Raw genomic sequence first — 25362 nt, 5'->3', positions numbered from 1 at the left:
TCGGCGATCTATTGCAGTTGAGTTTTATTGGAGAATCGATATGAACGTTGCCCACGCATCGCGTATCCAGTGAGTAAGTAGTCGGCTGCACTGCACTGCACTGCACTGCATTTCGTGAATGAACATGCATGCAAGTAACACAGCAGACCAGTTAATCAGTGTCAACCTGACACTGGACAACGGATAAGAGATAGAACACAGAACCAGTGACATACATCACCATTACACACGGTTATAAATAAATCCAACAACACTATTGATGTAATTGCGTAACTTGCTTATGCAGTCTACAACGGCTACAGAACGAGTTAATGAAAATGTCGTTATTTGGTATAACTTTCAGATCAAAAGTTGTCTCAAAACCTTCACTTCAAACTGCAACAAGTTATTGACATGGAATTCAAGAAGTCAAGTCAGTTGAGTACACAAATAATTAGATAAATAAATAATGGGACCAGTACCAGTTTTATAAAAAATACAAAAACAACATTTATGTGCAAATAAATCTTTTAGATAGGTGATAGTTTTGTAATATTTGTCACAGAAAAGAATATTTTGAGTTTTCGCACGGAAATGAACTGGGTTTTAGAAGGTACATAGTAAAGCAAAACTCAGTACTTAGAACCCACATTACCTAATTGAAAACACTGATCATGGTGAATTAACGGAAAGCGGGCGCATTTTTGCTGTATGTTTAAACATGAATGCAAAGAGCCTTCAAAGTTCATTAATAAAGTAATATTCAAATATTTAGCCATTAGTTGTTTCTAAAATGAATGTGAATATTTGTCAGTTTTCAACATTTTGGTAGGATTTTTCCCGATACTGATGTTAAGCGTCATGCTAAATGGCATCATCTGCCATAAATATTTAGAAAAATGATCAATTTCATGATGACTCGTTGAATACAAAGTTCCCATTCCTGATCTTGCCAAATGGAAATACGGTTATTATCTGTATTATTGATTGATGTATCCGCTAATATCGGTGTGACTAATTAATTCCACTCATTAGCATTTAGGACGGCTTCAACTTGGGCACGGGCAGTTGCAATAATTAACAAGTTGTGACAGAACATTTTACTTGAAAAAAATCAGTGGGGATTTACGATGAGCAATTTAGCAAGAGACCTAGGGGCGAGAATACTTTCCGGCGCTTGATTCTTACCTTGAAATTAGCGTTTAGCTTTATGGGGACGAGGAATGAAATGAGCGCCGCGCTTATGCATAGCGACACATGCCATAAAGTGTAGCTGGAATCAGCATAGAGCAAAATCAGACCATTGGACAAATGATATTTATAGAGGCCCATCAATACCGTCATTATCATTTAAAGTTGTGCTATTATAAACGGATGTACTTTTCATAATGAAACAATATTGTTGTTGCTATCTCCTTGGAACAAATTGCTCCTTCTGATTGGATTTATTATAACAGCCGATGCAGTGTTGTATTGCGTGGATGTGGGCGCAGGCCATATATGGCGAGTCCAGGGCACGCGACGACGCTACAGCCCTACCTTACTTCCATCTCTCTCTCTCCCTACTATCTAGTGTGTATATTAGCTAGGATACTACACAGTATAACAATAATACAAACGGTAAGAGACTTGCTGAAACACAAACAGATAAAGAAAGGTAGACTCTATAGAACAAGGTCGATAGTCGATTGTATACATTTATATCGACATATTCAACTTGTCCGTCTCATTAGTCAGCTGTCTGGAGTTTTGTCTTGAGCTATGCGCTGGCGAATTGAGAAAAATGATACCAATTACAAGTTGCATTTGATTTAAGACTGGAACGGGAGGACAGATACAGTTGTTAATGGTTTAGATGTGGACAATGTAAAAAATGTTGTTTATATGCACGAATAGCCGATCCATATTAAACTAATTGGGCGTTCTACCATCGAACAGTAGTCCCAACTGAAAAAGTCCCAGATTTAGCTTGTTATGACAATCGACAATTAAAATAGGAGAACCACTGCTTGCAAAATTGTTCTAATAATAGGCGGTTACCGAATATAATATATATAGGAAAAATGAATATTTACTTTCTTGGTAAGGGCTATTCGTATTTATGTAAGAATTGAAAAATCAAAGTACCCATGAGAAACATTTTGAGAAATAAAAATAGGCATACAGTTGAAAAAGAGTACTTTGATTTTTTCAACTTTTACAGGAAAAATTAAATATTTTCTTTCTTTCAAGTAGTCTCCAGTGAGGTTTGAATTTATTAATTTAGGTTACTAAATGAATCCTGCAACTGTTATACAGTTGTCTGAAATTGAGCAAAATATAATGGGAGAAATTGAAAGTTCGGGAATAGAGAATAAAATCCGTTTGAAACATGAATGAACTTTGCATGATGCCAAATCGGCTTAAAAAAGTTGAAAACTGAAATTGAGAGAATCTACCTTTTTGTTAGTAATTTTATATTTTGTTGTAGAACAAAATATTTAGTAGTTGAGAAATTATTATTTTATCCGATAAATAATTTTAATTAACTTATTACGTATCGTATCTGATACTACAACCCTACAACAAATTATATGATTCCAAAGGAGATCAAAGGAATTGTTTCATTTTTCAGTTTTTTATTAGCTCAATTTGATCAATACTTGAAGATAGAATAATATTTGAAATATGTAATAACCTTAAAAAAGTAATTACACAATCTTTGCCAAGTGAGAATAATAATAATAATTATGAATCTCCTTGTATTAGAAATAGAATACGAGTCCTTATGTAGTACGCTCATTTTTCAGTTGTAATGGAGCAGGATCATTGCTTTCAAGATGCAATTACTGAATTTACAGTCTTTTGTTCTTTGGAACTACCTGTCCCCTCTCTTGATACACTGGCAACGGGGTATGACGTCACTCATCACCAGTATTTGATCCATTTTCATCAGTTCCAATGACTTGGTGGTGATAAAATTGATATTTCAAGAGTCCAACAAGTACCAAACTTCGGATCCTACAAGCAACAAATGAATAAGGAGTAACGATTGAATAATATAGCCCTGAGTAAAACATGGATAGGTATTATTATAATTCATAAAACAATAGTTGCCGTAATAGACAAATCTATTGATAGAAAAATTACACATTGAATTTAGCCAATTATTGTACTATAGTGATAAAGTTGCCCCGGAAGACATATTGGGAAATTTATAACTGTGCAAATGGAGCTGACAGTTTTCATCCATACTATCAAAGAAATTTTCTACTGTGAAAAAGTAAAGTATAGAAGTACGAGTCAAGTAAATAATCTGTCCACATATTAAAAAAAAAACATTCTGTATGAATGGAATAATACAAAAAATAGTAGCATATTGCTGAAAAATTTTCATATTGATGTCATAGAAGTTTTGATAAATTATGTTCATGAAATAGTCCTGATTTCCGAAATAATTGCTGAGAAAGTTACATAAATTAAAAATTTCACTACTTTTTCGAATTTTTCTTCTTTTTCAATTGTAATGGGAACCCTAATTTGTATTGTACGAATATAGGCTACTTTCTCTTTGAGAATCAATTTTATTTCATTTTTATAATTACTCATATACTGTTCGATTGAATTAGATTCCTTGAATTATTAGATAGTTTTAAAACTCCATTGGAATATTGTTAAACTATTCCTATCACTTGGTTGTAGAGTGGACACAGTGTTTCCACGTTAATATTTTCAAAAAGTTGATGAGAAATGAGGAATGCATTTCACTCCTACGGAGGAGCTTCATTAGCCTCTCAATTTTTTTTTAATATCTACGTTTAAACACAAAGTTATTATAAATAGTTTTGCCTCGGAAAACAACAACAATATTATTATTAATCTGATAAAAGTTCAACTTGTCAATTATAACATCCCCGTAAGAACTGTTTTTCTTAATTTCAACTATAGAAACCTGTAGGGCGAATTAGAAAAAAAATATTTTAAGAGCTGTCTTAGCTAATATTCGATTGCTCAGAACTAATATCAAGAGTTAATATCCAATCGTTAAACCAGCTACTAGATTTCTTGGAATTATAGTAGTTCATCCACCCAGTTTGATGCAAACAATAGGAACAAAGGAATGATTGGGCAAACTTATCCAATAGAATGATTCTTCAAATACCAGTACAATACTTGATACCGTACTTCATTATGGTAATGATTTTTCAACATACTATGATCATTATTTGTTATTGATTCTTATATAGATATATGGTACTGATGGTTTTAATATCAGATGAAAATTGTTCTCCCCATTAGCAAACCGCTAACCTAGGATCATGGTGCAGCTGAAGCACTACAAATCGCAGTTCCATCCGCCAGCCTACAAAGCTAGAGCCAGGGTGTCGGCAAATAATTCACAGCGCGTTGTTTACGAGCAGAGCTTGGATGCGGCGAGCGAATCACGCCGCATGACAATCCAGAAAATGAAAAGTCGACTAATGATGAAGATTCGTCGCCGACGATCGGCGGCCAATTGTCTTGTGGGCCCGCGCGCGCGATATTTCATTAAGCGGCGGCGGGTGGTGATTTAAAATGGAAATGAGGGGCGACCGGATGTGACGTATTCGCTAGGGAGTGCCCCGCCCGGCCACCTGGCCAAGATTCCCTTCTTCCCCCCTCACAACTCCACAACAACATCAAAAAGGCATCCAACATCATAAAGCATCAACATCTATCTCCCTCCCCCACATCCGCGATGCACTCACTCACTTATCATACCTAACTCAAGCATACCTGTATGTAACTTTGCGAATTCTCAAAGACAAATTAGATAATATATTGTCAGTGTATGTAGATAAAAATCAGCCTATTAGTGGGAATAAAATTGATTGTATTGAAAAATATGTATTGATTTTTGTATTTCATGCTTGGTTCTTCCAAACGTTTCATCTTTTCTACCTGATGAATTTATATTCTTCAAAATACTCATACCTGCACACATATTTTTAACTATCATCCCTATTATAGGAGCTTACCTACTATTTCTAGTGGATGCTTAGCAGCTTACAGATCCTGGGTTCAAACCCAGATAATTATGATATAATTTTTGCCGAATCACTCCCGTGTTATCGGATGGGTACGTTAAACAGTCGGTGGGGGCTGAAGTATAACAGTCGTGAGGCTCATTGACGGCTCAAATTATATTTCCAGGCAAACAACCATCCCCATCAACAAAAAGTCATACGAATTCATTTTTATTTACCTACTGTTTGGTAGCAAACTTGAAGTATTTCTGAGGAAAAATGAGTAGCCTAATTCAGAAAAACGCAAATGTAGAAAATTGATTCATAATGCATTGTGTAAACTAATTGTTTTGGTTTTTTTTGGGGTGGGGGAATTTATTCTATTTTCATGCACAATTTATAATTTTTCAAATCTACCGGCAGATATTTTTCCAATTGTATTGTAATAATCATCAATTAACACATTCTAACCATAGGTTATACAATCTATGTATTTTGCATCACAATTATTATCGAGAATAAAAAAAAATGAATACTGTATTCGAATATGTGATGAACAGATGAAGTCACATCTTTAAGAGCTTTTGCATATTATTTGCGGATAACTTTTTTTATGAAAAAGTTATGAGATTATGCCATCAAAACGTCGAGGAAGTATTTTACTCAGCAATTTTCATTCACATGATTACTTTATTTGAACTTGGTTCTGTTTTGAAGCGGACAGCTCTGAAATTAATCATTTAAAAAATAAATGTACAAATTTTGATCCTATGGCTACGTCGGATGAATTGTATATGGAGTGATTTTCAGACGTAATTTCAACAGTGTCTCCATTTTTAGTGTCAATACAATAGCTTCTGAAATTAATACTTGATGTGTATTTTTATCAACCATGCATCGAATGTTGATTTTCAATTTTTTTCTTCAATGTCTCAATGTATCGTCAGATTTCACTTGGAGATGCCATTGATTGAGGAGCTGTATTACTACCCATAAGTAGTGGTCATTGATTAATTTTCTTTATGCAATTTCTTGCCTCTAAATTAAAATTCTCTCAGCATTGAAGATTTGCCAGTATTGAAAGAATGCAATCGCAAAATATATTCAAACAAAAAAAATAAACAAACTGACAAGTTACAAGCAAGATCAACGTTGGGCTGTGCTGAACACCAGCTTAAGAACATTAGGAAGTCAGAAATAGTAGGAAGTTTTAAATAATGGATAAAAATAATATAAATAAATACAAGTAATCAAAATGATTAATTGGAAATACGAAGTGATAAATGTGATCGTAAATCAATACGAAAGTCAGAATGATTCCAACAACGATGCGTTTTTAACAAGAGCTGTTGCAGTCATTCATTGAATGGATTCTAGTTTCACTTGCCTGATTTGAAAAGAACCAGTTAATTTATATTCGATTGAATAAATTAGAAGATCTTCTTATTTAATTTGTTCTGGCAACTATCTGGTGGATTATTCAAAATAATGTTTTTTAGTATTAAACAAATACAACTTTTAACTGTAATACATTCGCTTTATTCGATAAAAAAAATCGACTCAGCAGACGAAATCATCATCATCATCATCAACATCGCCATGAACTCGATCTGATGATGATGATGATGAGCAGGCGAAAAACAAGCGAATATTATATTAGTATATCTAATTGAATAAAAAGGGGAGGAGTGACAGAAACAAAAGAAGCATTTGAAAGAGGTATGTCTCATTCCCATAGGAGTCGATACTGAAAATAATAGCATCCATGCAAGCGATCAAAAAGCATAAAAATCTTCAATCAATAAGGCATTATTTGATTTTTGTTCGTATTTGAATTAAAATATCTGGTTGGCTACAAATTTGTATTAGAATCTATTAAACTATCAACCAGTTATTGATTTCTCCAAGTAAGGATTATTCATCATTCTACAAATCTAATAGGAACATTATTCAACACAAAGGGGTTTATATTATTTTGATCAATATACAGCGATTACTTTCATACAGTGAAGTCATACAGAGTTCAATCTGCAGCATGGCATCAGCACTGTTCATTTGCATTCTTCGAGATGAATTAGTAGATTACATAAGTTATTCAGACACATATATTGCATAATGTCTGGCAGTGCCAAGACACCTGTAGCCTGCGACAAAGTGTGACCTGCAACGCCAGAATGTCTGCACGAGATTGAGATGAGCTCTTGTTCAAAACACATTATTTAACCGCCATCAAAATCAGACTTTATTTGGTCAGAAAAGTAGCTCACATGTCAGACACAGAGCAATCATTATATAAGATGCTGGCTGCAATGTTTCTTATTTTGATTGAAGCATTCTTTCCCAAATATTTGAGTATTATGAAAGCATTCCTATTACATCATTAGGGAGACTATTTTGTTATTTATTTGTATGAGAGGTATGTTTATTCATTTGCTGTAGAATGTTTATAAATTCATTTGTAGTTCAAAAATTGGGCATTACGAGAGAAGAAGCAGCTTGCGGTTGTAGATTTTTAGAGTAATAAAGCGAATAAATTGTCAAAAGACTTAATCAAATATAAAATTAAAACCAAAATTTAGAATAATAAAATTATATGTGAAAGAAAAATATTGTTTTGTAATTTAAAACTCAATAATATTTAGTGCTCTGATACGATAATTATTGTGAAAATTATCATCTCTCATCAAATGCTTCTTCATAAAATGAGTCTTTATGCATATAAAATGAATTTTTCTCAACTAGCTTATCATTTCTTATATGAGAGGATTAATACTGAATTCGATCTTCAATTTTAGTCATATTTATAAAGAGCTGTTCAGTTAGATAAATGGAATGATTATTGATATTTATATATTAATTTCGCATCGGCATTTAAACTGAGATTCAACATTTTCTAGGACTGTTATTACTATTACGGTATGACAGTTTCATTCGAGAGTAAGAAAAATTGATAAAACCTCTAACAACATGGCTAGAGCTCAACGACTACTTATTCCAGCCACCTCATAAACTATTCTAGTGGATGCGATGAAAATAATTATTATTTCCAATAATAGACCCAGATATGATTTTTGGATCCTTTTCTGGGATAATTTCGATGGATCAAGTAGTTGTTGCTGTTTAATATCTATTCATAGATAGCAATGTGAGGAATAAAGGCATGTTTAGAAATAAATGAGCTCCTCGTAGAAACAAATAAAGATTATTCAACAAATAATAGACCCAGATGCGGTTTATTATCGGTATTTAAAACATTATGTTGAGATAAAAGATAATTGATGGTAGGGAATCATATCGAACTTCAAATTGGTTCATCAAGAGCAATGAGCCATAATGAAAAAAATACAATTTGAACCACCTAATAGATTACGATTTTAGAGAATACAATGGATAAAAGAGATTAGTTGATTTCCACAGTAGAACCGATTAAGTGAACTGATTTAATAATATCTTGCCATAACATTTCATTTTGATGGATAAGCGGGATAACTGCTATGAAAAAGCTAGAATTGAATATTTCTGAGGTAATTATGAGTTTATAAAAGTTATCAAAGTAATGTTATGGAATATAATGGAGTACTATAAATGGCATATTATAATATTTTTGATAATATTAAATCTTACTCTGATACTTACATCATATTATAGAAGTGGACTCAAATCAACGACCTGTGCCTCAAAGTTGGATAGGTTCTCATACGAAGTATTTCCAACTCAGTTTGAAGGATCGCCAATTCTTTGTTGGTTTCATTTATCTTTTCAGTAAGTCGACCTCTTCTGTTAATCACATTCATCCTGCAAATAGAAAAATAATTTTTATTTATAAAATACTATTTTATTTATAAATATTACAGTACCCTTTTTAATATAAAAAGTATTTAATATAAAAAATAATAGGTTAAAAACACAAATTAAAACTACTAGTTTACATTATTTTAAGAAGAAGAATAATTATTTAATCAAAATATTTGATTGAGGAAATGAATCAATAACTTGAAAAGGATAAAGTGAACTTACTCAACATGATAATTATTATTATACAATTTAATAATGAAATAATGATTATTGTGTACAACTAATTTTGAGATTAAAAAGTTATAGTGCGGAAAAAACGTTGATTTTCCATTTCAAATTTTGTGTTCTATAAATCTAAACAAGCGGCTACCTGACATAATTTATTTTTTAATTTTGAAGAAGTTACGAGAGGAAATAAATTTTACAGCCACAAAGATGAGATAAGGAAACTTTTTAATACAAGTATGACAAGATGGATTTCCATCAATAATTATTGAAAACTACCTTCGTTGTACATCTGATTGTTCACTGCACTCAAACTCGAGATCCCTTTGAATATGCAGCTCGGTTACTTCATCATTCAAACTTGAAATTCGGTTATCAAGATCTTGACCTTCTTGTTCCATTTCATTAAACTCTTTTTCAACCTCATTCTGTTTTAGTTTCAGGTCTTTCACAGCCCGTTCATGGCATGCTTGTATCTGCAAAAGGAAAAATCAATTTAATGTAAGTAAATCGTGTTATTAGACATTAAAAACATTCTTGAGGGTGGAAAAAGAAGATTTGAACTATAAGGGATACGATAAAACAATTGAGTCTTAGTACAATGAATGAGGTTTGTGAGTACTACTTATTTTGTGCTTGATAGAAGCGAACAGTATTTAAAAAGAGAAATTTCATGGATTCTATATTTTAATGGATTCACACAAGCAAGACTAGAATTCAGTTTTTCAGTTCAATACTTCAATGCTATTTAAATTAATCAATTCTCAATACTGAATTCAATTCTATTGAACTAGTGAACACAAAATTCACGAAAACTTGTCATGATATCAAGTCATTGAGAAAAGTACCAGAATTGAATGTAGTGATGTATACCATTTTTAAAGCCGGAACATCTTTGTTGACTGCGATTAAATCTTCCAAGGTTGGTTCACCAAATCTTTCTACTTTTTTCAGATACTTTTTCACATATCTTGTCACCTGGAATGTAGAATTATTTTCAATGTTCATTTTTCAAATTACTGCTTCAAAATGGTTTTGCAAGAGTCTTGAGACCATTATTGGCAACTGCACTATTAGAAACTTGGGAGTTTACTCCTTTTGCATGTCCCATAAAAATACTATTATCAGTATTGACAACATGCTCTATCACACTTATTCAGTTATTGACCGAGCGAAGTGAGGTACAAGATTTAAGTCGTCGGTTTTGCATTTTTCTTATGTACGATTTTATTTATGTATGTATGTTTCGCATTTACGGCGAAACGCGTCAATGGATTTTCATTAATTTTGGAAGGAATGTTCCTTTTTGGATTGCGCGTCGATGTATATAATATGAGGTTTTTTTGAATTATTGCATTTCAAGAATAATATAAAAGGAAAAGGAGTTTCCTTCATACGCTAATATTACAGTGGAAATCATACTATAGAATAAAATTATTTATAGTAAATCATCAGCTGTGGAGTGAATTATTGCACTGCAATGACGCATGCAACTCCTCATCCTCCTCCTCCTCTTTCTCATTATCCTCCTGCTCCTCATCATCTACCTCAGTCTCTTTTTCCTCTTCCTTTCTCACATCCTTATTAATAATTTAAAGTAACATAGTATTTTCTTTCGATCTTTCTCTGCTTTCAACTGAGGCTGAGCAGTTGCCAGTATATCTTGTAGGAAATTAGCTTAGATTTTTTTAGTTTCTTCACTACAGATGATTATTACTGTAGATATGATAACCCAATCAGCCATTGGCCGTTTTCACACCGATATCTTGCCGGCACAACGGGACAGGAGAGAATTTATTCTGATGGACAGTATGAGAGAGAAGGCTTTGGTTTATAAGTGAGGTCTATACTATTCACAGAATGAACAGTAATGAAGTAATGAAGTAAGAATAATTCTTTTTTATTGAAATTTTAGTAATAAGCCAACATTCAACATTGAAATGAGAATTTATTATATTGATGAAAATTTATTAAATAATAAAACACGAAGCCTTATACTATGTATTTAATATTTGTACCTTGTTTAAATTTTGTTTTTTTTTGTATTTTGTACTTATTTTTGGGATTTTTTTTATAAAATAAAATTAGAATTTGAATCTGGAACTAGTCATGAAACTTATCACACATAAAAATCAACAATAATTCACAGTTCAATATAAGTCATTACAATTCATTTGAAACAATAAATTTCCAAAATATACTGGAGAGTAAAGATACAAAAGGAATAGAAAGTCACGGCTTTCGGCGCTTTCATGAACAAAGAAATGGATGACGAATGTTCACTGAAAACTCAACTTGATTACATCTTATCAAATTAATAGAATATACCACTGTAAGATCATTGGACAAAGTAGTTACCCTGACACCATCAATCTGTTGTAATTCGTGTTTGAGATCTTCTATTCTCATCCTCAGCATTTTATGTTCCCATTCCTTGAAAATTATTCCTCTGTGAAAATTGGCAGCCTCCAGCATTACTTTCAACTTTGATGCACCAGCTTGCTGGAACAAGTATCGAAATTTTAGAGACCAACCAAAAAGCTAGAACTAGTTGCACAGTTTATACAAAATTATCATTGATGGAATAACATTATCAATAGAATGAAAACACAATCAATGCATTCAACACGAAAGACCAACTCTTCAAGCAATAGAATATTGATTAACTTATTAGCATTGTAATATTACATTTTTCTCGATTAAAATCAAATCTTCAATTCAATATTCAAAATATCAATAAAACTTGATAGAAAATATTGGTGTAATCGATATGCAGACTTAACATTTTACCGGGAATTTATCAGATGCACTGGTGTTGAATAACTCACTGTGATAAAGTTATTTTTCTGAATAAACACATAATTCAAAACAACGTAAAGGTTGAATAAAAATTTCAAAACAGTTTTAAAATAAATTTTTATTGAAAATAATAGTTATAATATTTGTAAACTTGTATTCTTTATTAGTTGGCAATTGATGACGTGTCTATGTATCGCTTTGGAGCTTTAGGCGTTTACTTAAGGTGTTTCTGTCAGGCGTCTAGCTCAAAATTGTTGAAAGGATGGCTAATGGTGGAGGTGTTTATGACCTGTTGAGAATTTTCTAAATAATTGAAATTTAAGATGTTTTGTTTGAGATCTGAATGTATTTATGAAATTTATTGATGTTATTGAACATATGTGAAGTGTAGATTTCAAATTTTTCTTTTCAATTTGTGGTAAATATTTCGTTTAATTTTGAAAGCCATAAGCCTGCCTTAAAACCTGTAAATAAAAGATAAGTACTCGTAAGTTTTATATTTTGATCTAGATTTGAAACAATAATTTCTGAGTTCTGAAAAAGCTTTTGAATCTATTTTTGATGAACGTGTCAAACATATTCGTAACCTGAATCATGTTCAATCTATGTTCAGTCCATGTATGATTATTTATTCTGGTTTAAACTGTAATTTTTCGAATCATTTGAAAATTATAATTTGATTTGCTCTGAACTGGACTTCTTATTTATAGGCATTAAATCCAAACATGATTTATCAAGATGTTAGCATAATTGGAACCGATGACTTTCCTTGGGTGATAGGTGAAATACTATCAAACCTTTTGTACAAATTTGGTAGTACGTCAGCATCAATAATTTTTTTCCAGTAGTTGTACAATCAGAAATTGACCATGCTATAGTCATAACTTATTATCTCATTGGAGAAAATGTAATGTTAATTGCAGAGAAATTGCATTTTCAATATTGACATTTTTATACCAATGTAAATAACTCAAACTCAAGAAAAAATTATTTGTTATCGAACATATTTCATACAATAGAGTTACTACCCAGGTATCAGCATTTGGAAACAATATAACATTCAAATAATATAATCTTTATATATAACAATATCACTCAACAAGATACAATGTAGGTAACTTAATAACAATAATTAACAGAAACAATATAGTAAATAATTAATCAAAAAATCAGTAAGGAATGACTAGGAGAATATTATGCATGACTAGAAAAATTAAACTTCGGCTAATGATGATTTATTCTGACCAGCAACCAAACTCTACAACGCACACGTTCATAAAAAATATATTAATTTCTAATTATAAAATATAGTGGCAGAGAACTCATTCAGACAAAACATACCAATTTCATTGGAGATTTTCACTATTATCGTATCTATATTCAAGATTATATTTAAAAAAATTATCTGTATTTGATCTTGATACGAGTTATAAGTCCATTATCATGGATCTGATAAATAGAACATTTTTCACATAAATATGAACATTATGAATCTCTTCTGCTGAGAAATTTGACAACAATATCATTATTTTATCTTGATTCTGAACTACATTTTGTATATATATAATAATGAGTCGACGTCTAGAACTCTCATAAACCGAGCAAGATAACAAAATATTTTCAAGATATTCTATTGCGCTTGTATTGCAACTAGGACAACGTTCGGTACAGTTAACTAAATAACTCTTTCCATGCAGAAAAAACCAATAATTCTTTTCGATGTTATACCAATGTAAATAAATGTCTTAAATCTTGTAGAAGCATAAGAGAATCCATATTCTTCAAAAGACTTAATATTGCACACTTTAAAATTCGTTTATTATTTTCTATTTTTTCCATCGTTCAACCAATAAATTGGTTAATAAAATGTATTTACCAAAGTCATTTGGTTGTACATTTGAAGATTTTGACAAAATTACTGTTATAATGAACATGTTTATTCAAATTCATAATCCCAACAGAATTTAGTGATTCGAATTGGTTTCACTCTTGAATGAGCTAAGTTCATTATGATAATCACGTTCAAAAACTTACTTTGACAAGATTATTGATATCTTCAACTAGACTTTTATCAACCAATACGCAATCATCAAAATCCGATATCTGTCCCGAGGTTTGAAGCTCAACTTGGCCTTGTTTCAATACTAGTTGAACCTGCAATGATAAAATATGCTGTGAAGTACTGAAAAAAGTTTTTTCTTTCAAATTAAAGTGACTAAAAATGTAAAAATCTTTATTTGGCGGAGTACCGTAGGACTTTCAAGTCCTCTCTACCACTCGTCTCGTAATATTTTTTATTGAAAATCAACAACAAATGATATTCTTTATAATGAAATTCTTATAAAGTTATGAATATATAAATAATATTCACTTTCAGCATTAATTCTGTAACAACAAAGTCGTATTAGGCCTTATCATTTAGTATTTGGATTGAGTTGTGATTTTCAAGTTTGATGGTAAGTTCAAAGTATTTAATAGAATTGGAGGTTTTGATTAATACCTTACCATTAAGTTCATAAAGTGTTGAAAAAATCGAATATATTTGAATGAATATATTTACATATATTTGGACAGAAATATGAAATGACTGCAACCAACCTGGAAGTTCTGATTGAATTTGGTTCTTTCCTCTCTGAGAGATCGTAGTTTACTATGAGCCGCTTCTTCATTGAGTGACTGCATTGCACTTATGGCTCTTGCTACCATTTTCTCTGAATCTGCCACTTCCAGAGCACTGGCTTTCACCTACATGGAAATTATAGAGTTAACAGACAACCTAGAGTATTCAAACTTGGAGGTTTTTGAAAAATAAATTGGTTTTTATAAAGTTTATTTAATCGCCATTTCGCTCATACTATAAGTATCAACAACATTATATTATTATGATAAATCAAACTAAAATTAAAAATATACAGTCGACTCTCGATGGAGAGACCAGAGAAACGTTCGAATTATCGAGAGTTCTTATTATCGAAAATTGGATGTGAGAGGAAAAATAACTCCAGGCATATAGAGAGCAAAATTGTTTGATACTGTAGTTCATAAATTGTTTGATACTGTAGTTTATTGAATGTTACAATTACAGTATTGTGAAATCAATCGAAACTAGATTATTATTTTTTGATGAAAAAGTCTGTAATTTTTCAAGGAAAAATAATATCATTGTACATTCAGTCAAAACAAGATTTATTATTTTTTGATGAAGAAGTATGTAATTTTCACATCTGTAGACTACATCAATCTTCCTATCTCCTTTTTCAACTGCTGAAACTTTTTGTATTTCTGAAAATGTTAAGCACTTATACTTTTTAGGAGACATAGACCTACTTGCTTGAATGAGAAGACAACCACTACTGTAAAGACAAAGTGAACTGAATGAACATGTTTGAATTTCATGCAGGTTTGATAATGCTCATGTTCAGTAGAAGTTCGTATTATCGAGAGTTTTTGTAAAGAAATTCGAACTATCGCGTGTTGCAGTCGTATCAGGCTCCGTATTTTATTTTGTATTATCGAGTGTGCCTAAATGCATTGATTTGTTCGAATTATAAAGAGTTTTTCAAGGGACCAGGGATTTAGGTCGTTTTATCAAGAGTTTCGTATTATCGAATGTTTGTATTATCAAGAGTCGACTGTATTACTGAAGCTTCTCACCTTAAATTCATTCTCGACTTTGTTTCTTCTGACTTGCACAAATACCTTCCAAACATTCTCGTCAAAGTTGGCGGGTGCATTGGAGAAGGAATCATAGTTGTCCAGTGACTTGAGGAAATCGTGATATTCTGATGGCAAGTAGACCTGGTACTGCAGCTCTGGGTTTCGCACGCATTTCGCCACATCATACAGCAGCTGCGGAGATGCGGCTGACACTTGCATCACTTTTGGGCGACGTCTGTAAATTGCAATTAATGATTAAGTGAAATTCCACATTCTTCTATTGACTGTTAACGAATTATTCATTTTATGATTCAATTGATTTAACTGATGGAGTTACTTTTTCTATGAAAATAACAAGTGTTTGCTAGTTGATAGATAATTTCACAGATTATTTGGGCGACGTCTGTAAATTGCAATGAATAATTTAGTGAAATTCCACATTCTTCTATTGACAGTTAAACAAATTATTCATTTTATGATTGCACTGATGGAGTTGCTTTTTCTATGAATATAACAAGTGTTTGCAAGTTGGTAGATAATCTCACAGATTATTTTGTACAAATGTAACCTCAGCTGAATTTGAGGGTGCGAGCTCATACAACAACTAAGTTGAAGAACAGCAAATAGAAACCTATGAAAAATTGACACCCTAGCTTACTACATGTAACAATTCAAACACCCCGCTCTCATAGGATATTAATTATTAGAATAGCGGAGTCATCACTCAGGCCACCAAATTGGACTTTTGAACTGGTGAGCTGAGAGAGTGATGACCGCGTAGAGGCGAAACTAGAGGGAGAACGTTCCGAGACGCGCTAGAGGAAGGTTGTGCGTGAGATAGTGAGATGTAGTTTTTAGTAATGTGATTGAGGAGTGATTATGTTTAGAGAGAGAGAGAGAGTATAGATGTTTGTTATGGGATTTTTTCAATAGAGTGAGATTGTTTTGGTGAATTTGCGTATTTATTTAATAATATTATCCTATAAAAGTAGCAGGGCCCAGGACCCTAAAAACCTGGTGGTGGCAGCTCTACTGGAGAGTACTGTCATGCTCGCCACGCACGCCACAAGTGGTGACTTGGCGGTGGGATCCGAACTCTGAAAACTTTTTAAAAGTATTTCAACCGTGAAAGAACAGTATAAATTGTCTCCGAAAGATAATATAATTGGTGCCGTGATAGTTTCAAAGTTTATTGTTAAGTGTTACTAAATTTTAATTCGTTTTTGAATGTGTGTACGTGATTGTGTTGAACTCTTGATTATGTGTATTATGTATTTCGTTAGTTTGTGAAGATGAAGAGAACTTTATTAACTACCAAATAATGATCAGTATAAATTTATTTCTACATGAATTCGGACAAAAGGTGAAATTTCTTCAATTCATAGTTCAATAAATCAAATCCGTGCAGTAATATTTTCTAAATAACGTTGACGTCTCAAAAATGATGCAGCTAAAAAAATTATTAAATTCAATTTTAAAGACTGTTGAACAGTGAGTTCGAAAATTATTCGGATGAAATATGAAACCGAGCGCAATTGTTGAACTCTGGAAAGTGGAAGTGTCCTGAGTCAGCAGAACGCGGGCAGCGAACCAGCGAAACGTTGAGGTGGGGATTGGCAGAGGTGTGACGTGGGCTTCCTCCAACTTTTGGGTGTTGGCGAATACGTCACCAGGTTCATCGCTCTTCAGGCTACACGACTCCATAGAGACTGTCGCTTTCATTCTACCAGCTGTTCGGCGGATGACAACTGTAATAACATGGATCTACTACTGGGGCAACGTTTGCGGCATTCTACGATAGAGATGAAGACATCAATTAAATTTGGTGAGCAATTTATACAGCTCTTTCTATATTGAAAATATTATTAGAATATTAGAAATATTATAGAATTGTTATGTTGGAGATAGACTTCCCAATGAACTCATTTTATGATAGGTCTACATTCGTTTATTTAGAGCTCATATCAAATTATTAATGTTCATTTATGCTGAATCGATCAGGTCAGATATCAATATTGTTTATTATAAAATAATTTAAGATGAAAAGATTTCAGGAAATTATCTAGGTCACACAAAGCTGATAGATTAAATTTATTGTTTTATGAGAGTTATTTATTTATGCAAATGAAAGGTTAATTATAAAAATTTAAAATGGCTGAGAGAGTTAATTTTGAAGGGCAGGAAGTAGAAGTTCAAGCTGCTTTTGAAGCGCTATCAGCTAGATTAAATCAACTTAGTATCACACTAAACGAAACTGTTAACAGAGACCTAAATAGAACAGATACAAATTTAGTAGATGTAGAACTTGTTACACCCCCTGAGCAAAATGTCAAACCAAATTTCGATCTAGTTAGCAGTATTCCAACATTCGATGGAGAGCAGTCAGATCAAATCCATTCTTTTCTTGACACTGTTGATGGAATCTCTCACTTGTGTGGCTGGTCAGAATTTCAAAAGACACAAATTATCAGATTAAAACTTACCGGAAGTGCATTATTGTTTTTCAAGTCAGATGATAGGTGTAGGAATGCAAAATATGCAGCTGAAATTAGAGCAGCTTTGGTTGAGCGTTTTGGTGATAGCCTACCAAGTCGCTATTACTATGAGCAATTGGCATCAATCCAACAAAATAAAGGAGAGTCAATTGAAAAATATGCAGACCGAGTCATGAACATTAGTAGGAAGACGATTAGAGTAACAGCAAGTGATGAAGCTAATAAAATACTAAGGGAAGAAGCTGATAGGAGAGCCATGGAGTCATTCCTAAGAGGATTACTTGGCGAAATAGGGAAACAAACTCGAATCAAATTCCCAACATCCTTTAAAGAAGCAGTAACAACAGCCATAGCGATTTCCAACCTAGATAGAAAACCCTTCCAAAATGAACAGGAGCCATCTAGAAAAGTATTTAGCACAATAACTCAAAAAAATTGTTATAACTGTGGGAAGATTGGACACATCGCTAGACATTGTAGGAAGAGAGTTGTACACACTGACACCCAACAAGTGGGCATTAGAGTTTGTAACTTTTGTAAGAAAAAGGGTCATCTAGAAACTGAATGTAGAATGAAACAATATTCCGCAGATAAAATTTGTAACAATTGCAACAAGCGAGGACATCTTGCACACAATTGTTGGGGAAGTGGTAAAAAGATAAATGACAACCGAAAAGATCAAGAGAAGTTGTTAAACGACAACGGGGAGCTCAAGACCGCCGTTGGGAACCCCAAACATTAGTAAATTCAGATCACTTTTGTAATAGGTCTGGACAGGCGAGACGAAGTAAGCCCAAAATTGTAACTACATTATGCCAAAATAGTGCCGAAGAACTAGTTGTGGATGGTAGTATTGGAGGAGTGGAAGGAAAGATTGTAGTTGATACGGGAGCACAAGTATCCCTTATCACAAGACAAATCGTAACTGGCACAATCACTCCAAGCAACATCCTAATTAGAGGCATCGCTGGAGCCCTTATGCGAGTGCATGGGACAGTGAGGCAAGTTATAAAACTGAATGGGATGGAGGTAAAATGCGACTTAATAGTAGTTGACTTACCAGACACCTATATTGCAATACTGGGATATGATGTTCTCAAAATTAAAAAGTCAGTCATAGACCTTGATCGTAGTATATTATTTATGGAGGGAAGGCAAGTTGCGCGACTTTATGAAATAAACAGTTCCAATGAAGATTACAAAAAGAGTGGCTATATGAAGGTTGAAGAAGAAAATACTCAATCAAAAACTATAAGTATGAAAAGTGAAGGAAGTACTCAGACAGATTTTACAAATTCAAAGATAGAAGAAAATTATATCCAATCAAAACCGATAACTTCAAAATCACCCTCAGAATCGACAGTTCATGTTAATGCGTATTGTAGAACCAATCTCACAATACCTGCTAGGTCGGAGAGAATAGTACAAATCAAATTGGGGAAAAACAATAAAGAATTGAAAAAATGTCAAATTGCTAAGCCAGAAATAAGTTTTCTAGGTCACATAGTCAACAGGGATGGAATCAAGCCATGTCCTAAGAAAATTGAAGCAATCAAAGAGTTTCCTTGACCTAAAAATGAAAAAGAAATCCGTGGTTTTGTAGGTTTATGCAGTTATTACAGAAGACATGTTCCAAAATTCGCCGAAATCGCCAAACCGCTTACAAAATTAACTAAAAAGAATCAACATTTTGACTGGAATGAAGAATGTGAAACCGCTTTTCAAAAGTTGAAAGAAAAACTAATCACAGAGCCGCTACTTATTTATCCACATTTCTCAAAAGCATTTATTCTTAGCACAGACGCCAGTAATTTCGCAATTGGATCAATTTTAGCTCAGGAAATCAATGGAGTTGAACATGTTATTGCATATGCATCTAGACAACTCAATTCAGCTGAACAAAATTACAGTGTAACAGAGCGAGAGCTATTAGCAGTTGTGTGGGCTGTTAAATATTTTAGATGTTACCTCTATGGTCGATCATTCACTTTATATACTGATCATAGAGCTATCAAGTGGCTTTTATCACTGAAAGATCCATCAAGTAGACTAACCAGATGGGCTTTGAAGTTAGCTGAGTACGATTATAAAGTAATTCACAAGCCTGGTGTTAAACACTCAAATGCAGACTGCTTAAGCAGAGTTATATACAAGAATACAGTTGAGAATCTTCCACTGTTAGACTTGGAAATCATAAGAGAGAAGCAGAGAGCAGACGAAGAGTGTCAGCGCCTTCGAGAGTATCCTAGTTTCAAATTGAGTCCAGAAGGGATCATTCACTTCAAGAAACATGATAAGAAGTTCATTGTTATACCAAGAAGCCTTCGAGAAAAAGTTATTCGTCTCCACCATGATCTTCCTTCTGCCGGTCATGGGGGCATTAAGAAAACAATTGTAAGAATTCAAGAAAAGTTTTATTGGCCTAAAATGAAGAATGATGTAACTAATTTTATAAGAGCGTGTGAAGAATGTAGTAAAAGAACAGATTACGGAAAATCGAAAGCACCCTTAGGAGAATTTAAAGAAGTGACCGAGTTTGGATACAGACTGTCATGTGATATTCTAGGTCCACTTCCGTTATCAAAGTCAAGAAACAGATACATCCTAACAGTAATTGATCATTTTACTAGATATGGGGATTTTATCGCCCTACCGGATCAAACTGCTGAGACTATTGCACAAGCACTAATACAGAGAGTGATAACAAGAATCGGCGTACCAATGGAATTAATTACTGATCAAGGAACTAATTTTACGTCTGATCTGATGAAATCGATGTGCAAACTTCTAGGAATAAGAAAACTACAAACAACAGCTTATCACCCAATGAGTAATGGTAGAACGGAAAGAGTTCACAGAACTATACCAAAAATGTTGAGTCATTATGTCAACAAAAATCAAGATGACTGGGATGAGTTGCTTCCCATGGTGAATATGGCATATACAATTCGCAAGAGCACGAATCAATTGGATACACACCTTATGAGATGGTATTCGGAAAGAAAATGAGAACACCGCTTGAAGCTGATCTCACATTAACTGAAGATACAGAGATTTATTCGAATTATATAGAAGATCTTAGAAGTAGACTACAAACTATAAAAGAAATGTCAGTTGAGTGCCAAGAGAAGGCAAGGAAAACGCAGAAGAAGCAGTACGACAAAAAGTCTAAAACAAGTGAATATCGTGTAGGACAAAAAGTTTATCTTTATGTACCACAAATTAAAAGAAAGAGAGTGAAGAAATTGTCAAAGCTATGGAGAGGACCGTATCGAATTGTAGAAATTAAATCGAAACTAAATGTAGTATTGAGAGTAAGAGGAAAGAACGTAGTTGTACATGTAAACAGAATAAAACCAGCGTTGTACTATGAGCAAGCTGCAAATGAAGTTCGAGAAGGAAACGATCCAGAAGAAGAAGAGGAGGAAGATGAAGAACAAATAGAAGTCAATGAGGAAAACGAAGAAGAGCAAGATGAAGACGACGACGATAACAATGACGAAGTAAGAGAAGAGGAAGCATATGATGAAAATGAATCAGATAACGATGCAAACTCGAAACACAAGAGAAAAAGGAAAAAACCAAGAAGATATAACGATTATGTAGTGTATTGATTATGTCCATGATTATTGAGATATAAATATATATTGTATATTAAATGTAAAAGAATGACCCCATACGATAGATTATTCATTTATTTATTCAATTATAATATTCAGTAGGAAGTTTATATATGTCGAAGTTTATTTTTATTATGAATATTTATTTTGTATTACTTCAAGATGATAACTTTAAATGTTGGTGAGAAAGAATTAAAGCAAGTTTACTTGAGACAGGAACAAAAATAAAGAACTAAAACAAGGTGTGAATGATTAGTATGTTGAGTAAGTATGGAGTGTGAAAGTGATGGCCAGTGAATGTTGATGATTGTGGAAGAATGATTTGTGTGATTGAAACTAATAATAAGAAACTAAACATGCCCATGGGGAAACCAATGAAATGTTGATTCACTAATTTTGTGAATGAAAACGAAATGCATAATATTCTATTATTGAAGAATTTTCATGTCTTGCTTTAATTCACACCAAAGGAACTATGAAAACTTGTAGTATATTTATACCTTATGCTATTATTATATATTAAAATTAATTTAGGAGATGAAAATAGTTTTGAAAGTAAGATATTATAAGTATGAAGAAGCCTACTTTATTCAATAAAGTCATCAGCATTGACTTAGGAAAATCTAATATATTGAAACATGAGAATAATTTATGTTTAGTGTAATAGAAAATTGACAATTTATTGCTGTATTTAATAATATGTATAATAAGTATAAGCTTGATACTGGTCGTAGTTTTTGTGTTGTCTCGCAGGAGTGCCTTTTGCGAACGGACAGAGAGGCCAGAGCAACAGAGCCACAGGCACACCACCATCCGAGTTGAAGGAGGCGGTCACCTCGAGAAGATAATGCAGGAGACAACACTCGGCAACGACACTGCCTAAGAGTCAACTCAACAGTATCAAAATAGCTGGGTGTTCAAAAGTGACCAATGTGTGGTGGGGACTATAGTGATTGGCAAGTTAAAACTTCATGTGGGAGAACTTTATGGTAGCCTAATGTGTTAAGATGGACTCTGCTTTGCTCTGTGCCAATAATTTATTGTTTGTAAAATTAGACTAGATTCATCATTCAAATGTATAAGTATGATACTCTCTCTCCTTGAATTTTATTATATAAATTTTTAAAATGTAATGAATATGAAAATGTACTAACTATATTTAACGATATTGTCAAGATTTAAATTTTATTTGATTTCAACTTGGTTAAAAGATGTGCCAGTAATTGTATATGCCACATCTTTTTCATGCGGAGGGGTGATGTAACAATTCAAACACCCCGCTCTCATAGGATATTAATTATTAGAATAGCGGAGTCATCACTCAGGCCACCAAATTGGACTTTTGAACTGGTGAGCTGAGAGAGTGATGACCGCGTAGAGGCGAAACTAGAGGGAGAACGTTCCGAGACGCGCTAGAGGAAGGTTGTGCGTGAGATAGTGAGATGTAGTTTTTAGTAATGTGATTGAGGAGTGATTATGTTTAGAGAGAGAGAGAGAGTATAGATGTTTGTTATGGGATTTTTTCAATAGAGTGAGATTGTTTTGGTGAATTTGCGTATTTATTTAATAATATCATCCTATAAAAGTAGCAGGGCCCAGGACCCTAAAAACCTGGTGGTGGCAGCTCTACTGGAGAGCACTGTCATGCTCGCCACGCACGCCAATACAGCAACTCACGGTTCAGCGTTTTTCAAAGAATAGCTGTAACTTAGGGCCAACCATTCCTTTTAAACAAAGACAACTCCTTTGTCCGTTGCAGTTGATAGTAGATTGGCATGTCAACATAAAATACAATATGAAGCTTGAATTTCGTCAAAGAAGAAAAAATTCAAATAACCAAAATTTAAGGTGAAATAAAAAGATGTTTCATAATAATTATATTTCACCAAGATTATTGTGGTTGGCTATAGATAATAGCTCTAAATAAAAGAGTCATATTTAGGTAATAAGGATTCTGGTCACATAGCCTACATATCAAATCAGCTAGGTCAAGTTTTTTTTTGTATTTAATATTTACTATATTCCATATTCTTAAATCTGATTCCATAATTTATGTTAGAACATATACTACAGTAGTCTATTTAGCTTATAAATCATTTTGGTTTTAATATTTGAATCACATTTTGTGTTGTCACACCTGAACTGAGTTCCCTTCCCCTATAAAATTTCCAGTTTCCTCAGTCTACCACTGATGATGATGCCAAGTGCATCGAAACTAGTTTGGACTCAAATAAAAACTTTGTGGAATTGACAACATCTTCTTATTTCACCTTAATATGGAGAAATTCCGCAACATCTCTGTGCAAAGTGTTAATTTTAACCAAAATTTAATGTTCTAAAAATTTGTGTTGTAGAAGATTTGCCTTGCCATTGTTACAGGGGCCAAAACTTTATTCAGATGTGTTTCTGCCTACTGAGGGTAGAACTGCACTCACCCAACAAAATAGAACATTCGCAACTTGCCCGTTAGATAGGAAACACTTGTTTTCTATTCCTCACCGAAAAAGTTGCACCACAAAAGTTGCTAATAATCTCACACCCTGAGTTGGAGTAGTCATTCTAAAAACGTTATCTGTTGAATCACAAGCATCATCATTGAGGAAGAAGAAATAAAAATGGAAAAGTTAGATTAGAAAGTTACCAAAACCCCCATGAAGGTGACCTCGTGAAAGACCTAGACAGAGATGGTGACAAAAGTCAAGTACAATATGGGGAGGCTTGGAGGTAGAAGGAGATGCTCAGAATAAATCCACTTAGAGGCTTTTGGTTGGTGCGGCGAAATGACTTAGATAAACATGGCCTCGGGAGTAAAAGTAAGTGAAGTTGGATGAGTGATGTATCTTCCGGAACATCTGTACTATAAGTAAAATAAAATTATTTCCACTCAGAATAGATCCACTTAGAGGCTTTTTGTTGGTGCGGCGAAATGACTTAGATAAACATGGCCTCGGGAGTAAAAGTAAGTGAAGTTGGATGAGTGATGTATCTTCCGGAACATCTGTACTATATGTAAAATAAAATTATTTCCACTCTTGAATAACACCTTTGAAGATGATGCATTCAATAAGTTACCTATTAATACTAATTTCCAATACAATACCCAATATACTAAATCCTAGTTGTTTTGATTGCTGAATGACTAATGATTTCTTAGTCTGTAATTATAATAATAATAACCTCTTCTTGAGAGAACTTTTGTCAAACAATCTTAAGCATTTTATTTGAGGAAATGTTTCTTTTCTAGTTCTATTAATTTAGTCTATTCTATTCACATTATTTCTATTTTTATTTTAATAAAAATGTGTTTGCTATTCCAATTCATATTCTCCTATTTTTAATTCGTATTTCAAAATGGTTTCCGATAGCACTTTTTCCTGTGGTAACTAATTTCAATAAAATGATATTTTTTGCTGTAGATACTGACTTGAACTGCTTGGTGAGATGGTCAAGCACAATGGGGGTGAGATTGTAGTTAATAAGCTCCGATTTAAACCGCCGCTCCATTTGCTTGTCACGTGCCACGGTCTGCTCATGCGCAGCTTGCACCGCTGCCTCGCTCTCTCTAAGCAACTCCAGCTGACGCAGCTGTTCAGCTGATTCGCGCTCGACCTCACGCACGTATCTCCTGTCAACATCAACATGCAAAGCCAATAATTATTTTCTTTATCCTATTATATTAAGCAAGCAATTTCTGTACATATTTATATATTTATTTATATGGTTATGTGGTTATATGGGTATATATTTTATGTTCAACGGATCTCGAAAACGGCTCTAACGATTTTCACGAAATGCACTAGGTCTCAT

General features: G+C 33.2%; 1 protein-coding gene across 3 annotated transcripts in view; it reads right to left on the bottom strand.

Moving 5' to 3' along the window:
* Nucleotides 1–2565: 2565 nt before the first annotated feature.
* LOC111047206 (cilia- and flagella-associated protein 43) overlaps nt 2566–25362 on the bottom strand; it is a 48813-nt gene continuing 26016 nt past the window's right edge. For 2 of the 3 annotated variants that reach the window (XM_039427152.1, XM_039427153.1), the window contains 9 exons: nt 24980–25180; nt 15438–15675; nt 14382–14528; nt 13818–13937; nt 11343–11486; nt 9858–9962; nt 9264–9460; nt 8601–8759; nt 2577–2979 (listed from right to left, as the gene is read on the bottom strand). In XM_039427152.1, coding sequence (XP_039283086.1) covers nt 8621–8759; nt 9264–9460; nt 9858–9962; nt 11343–11486; nt 13818–13937; nt 14382–14528; nt 15438–15675; nt 24980–25180 — 1291 coding nt within the window. In that variant the 3' untranslated portion in view covers nt 2577–2979; nt 8601–8620. Of the gene's footprint in view, nt 2980–8600; nt 8760–9263; nt 9461–9857; nt 9963–11342; nt 11487–13817; nt 13938–14381; nt 14529–15437; nt 15676–24979; nt 25181–25362 lie in introns of all 3 variants that reach the window. The other variant, XM_039427151.1, reaches the window with a different exon arrangement.

This window comes from Nilaparvata lugens, chromosome 4 (genome assembly GCF_014356525.2).
Source record: "Nilaparvata lugens isolate BPH chromosome 4, ASM1435652v1, whole genome shotgun sequence".
Taxonomy (NCBI): domain Eukaryota; kingdom Metazoa; phylum Arthropoda; class Insecta; order Hemiptera; family Delphacidae; genus Nilaparvata; species Nilaparvata lugens.
The sequence above is the reverse complement of the archived record's forward strand: the minus strand, read 5'-3'. Positions and strand labels throughout refer to the sequence as shown.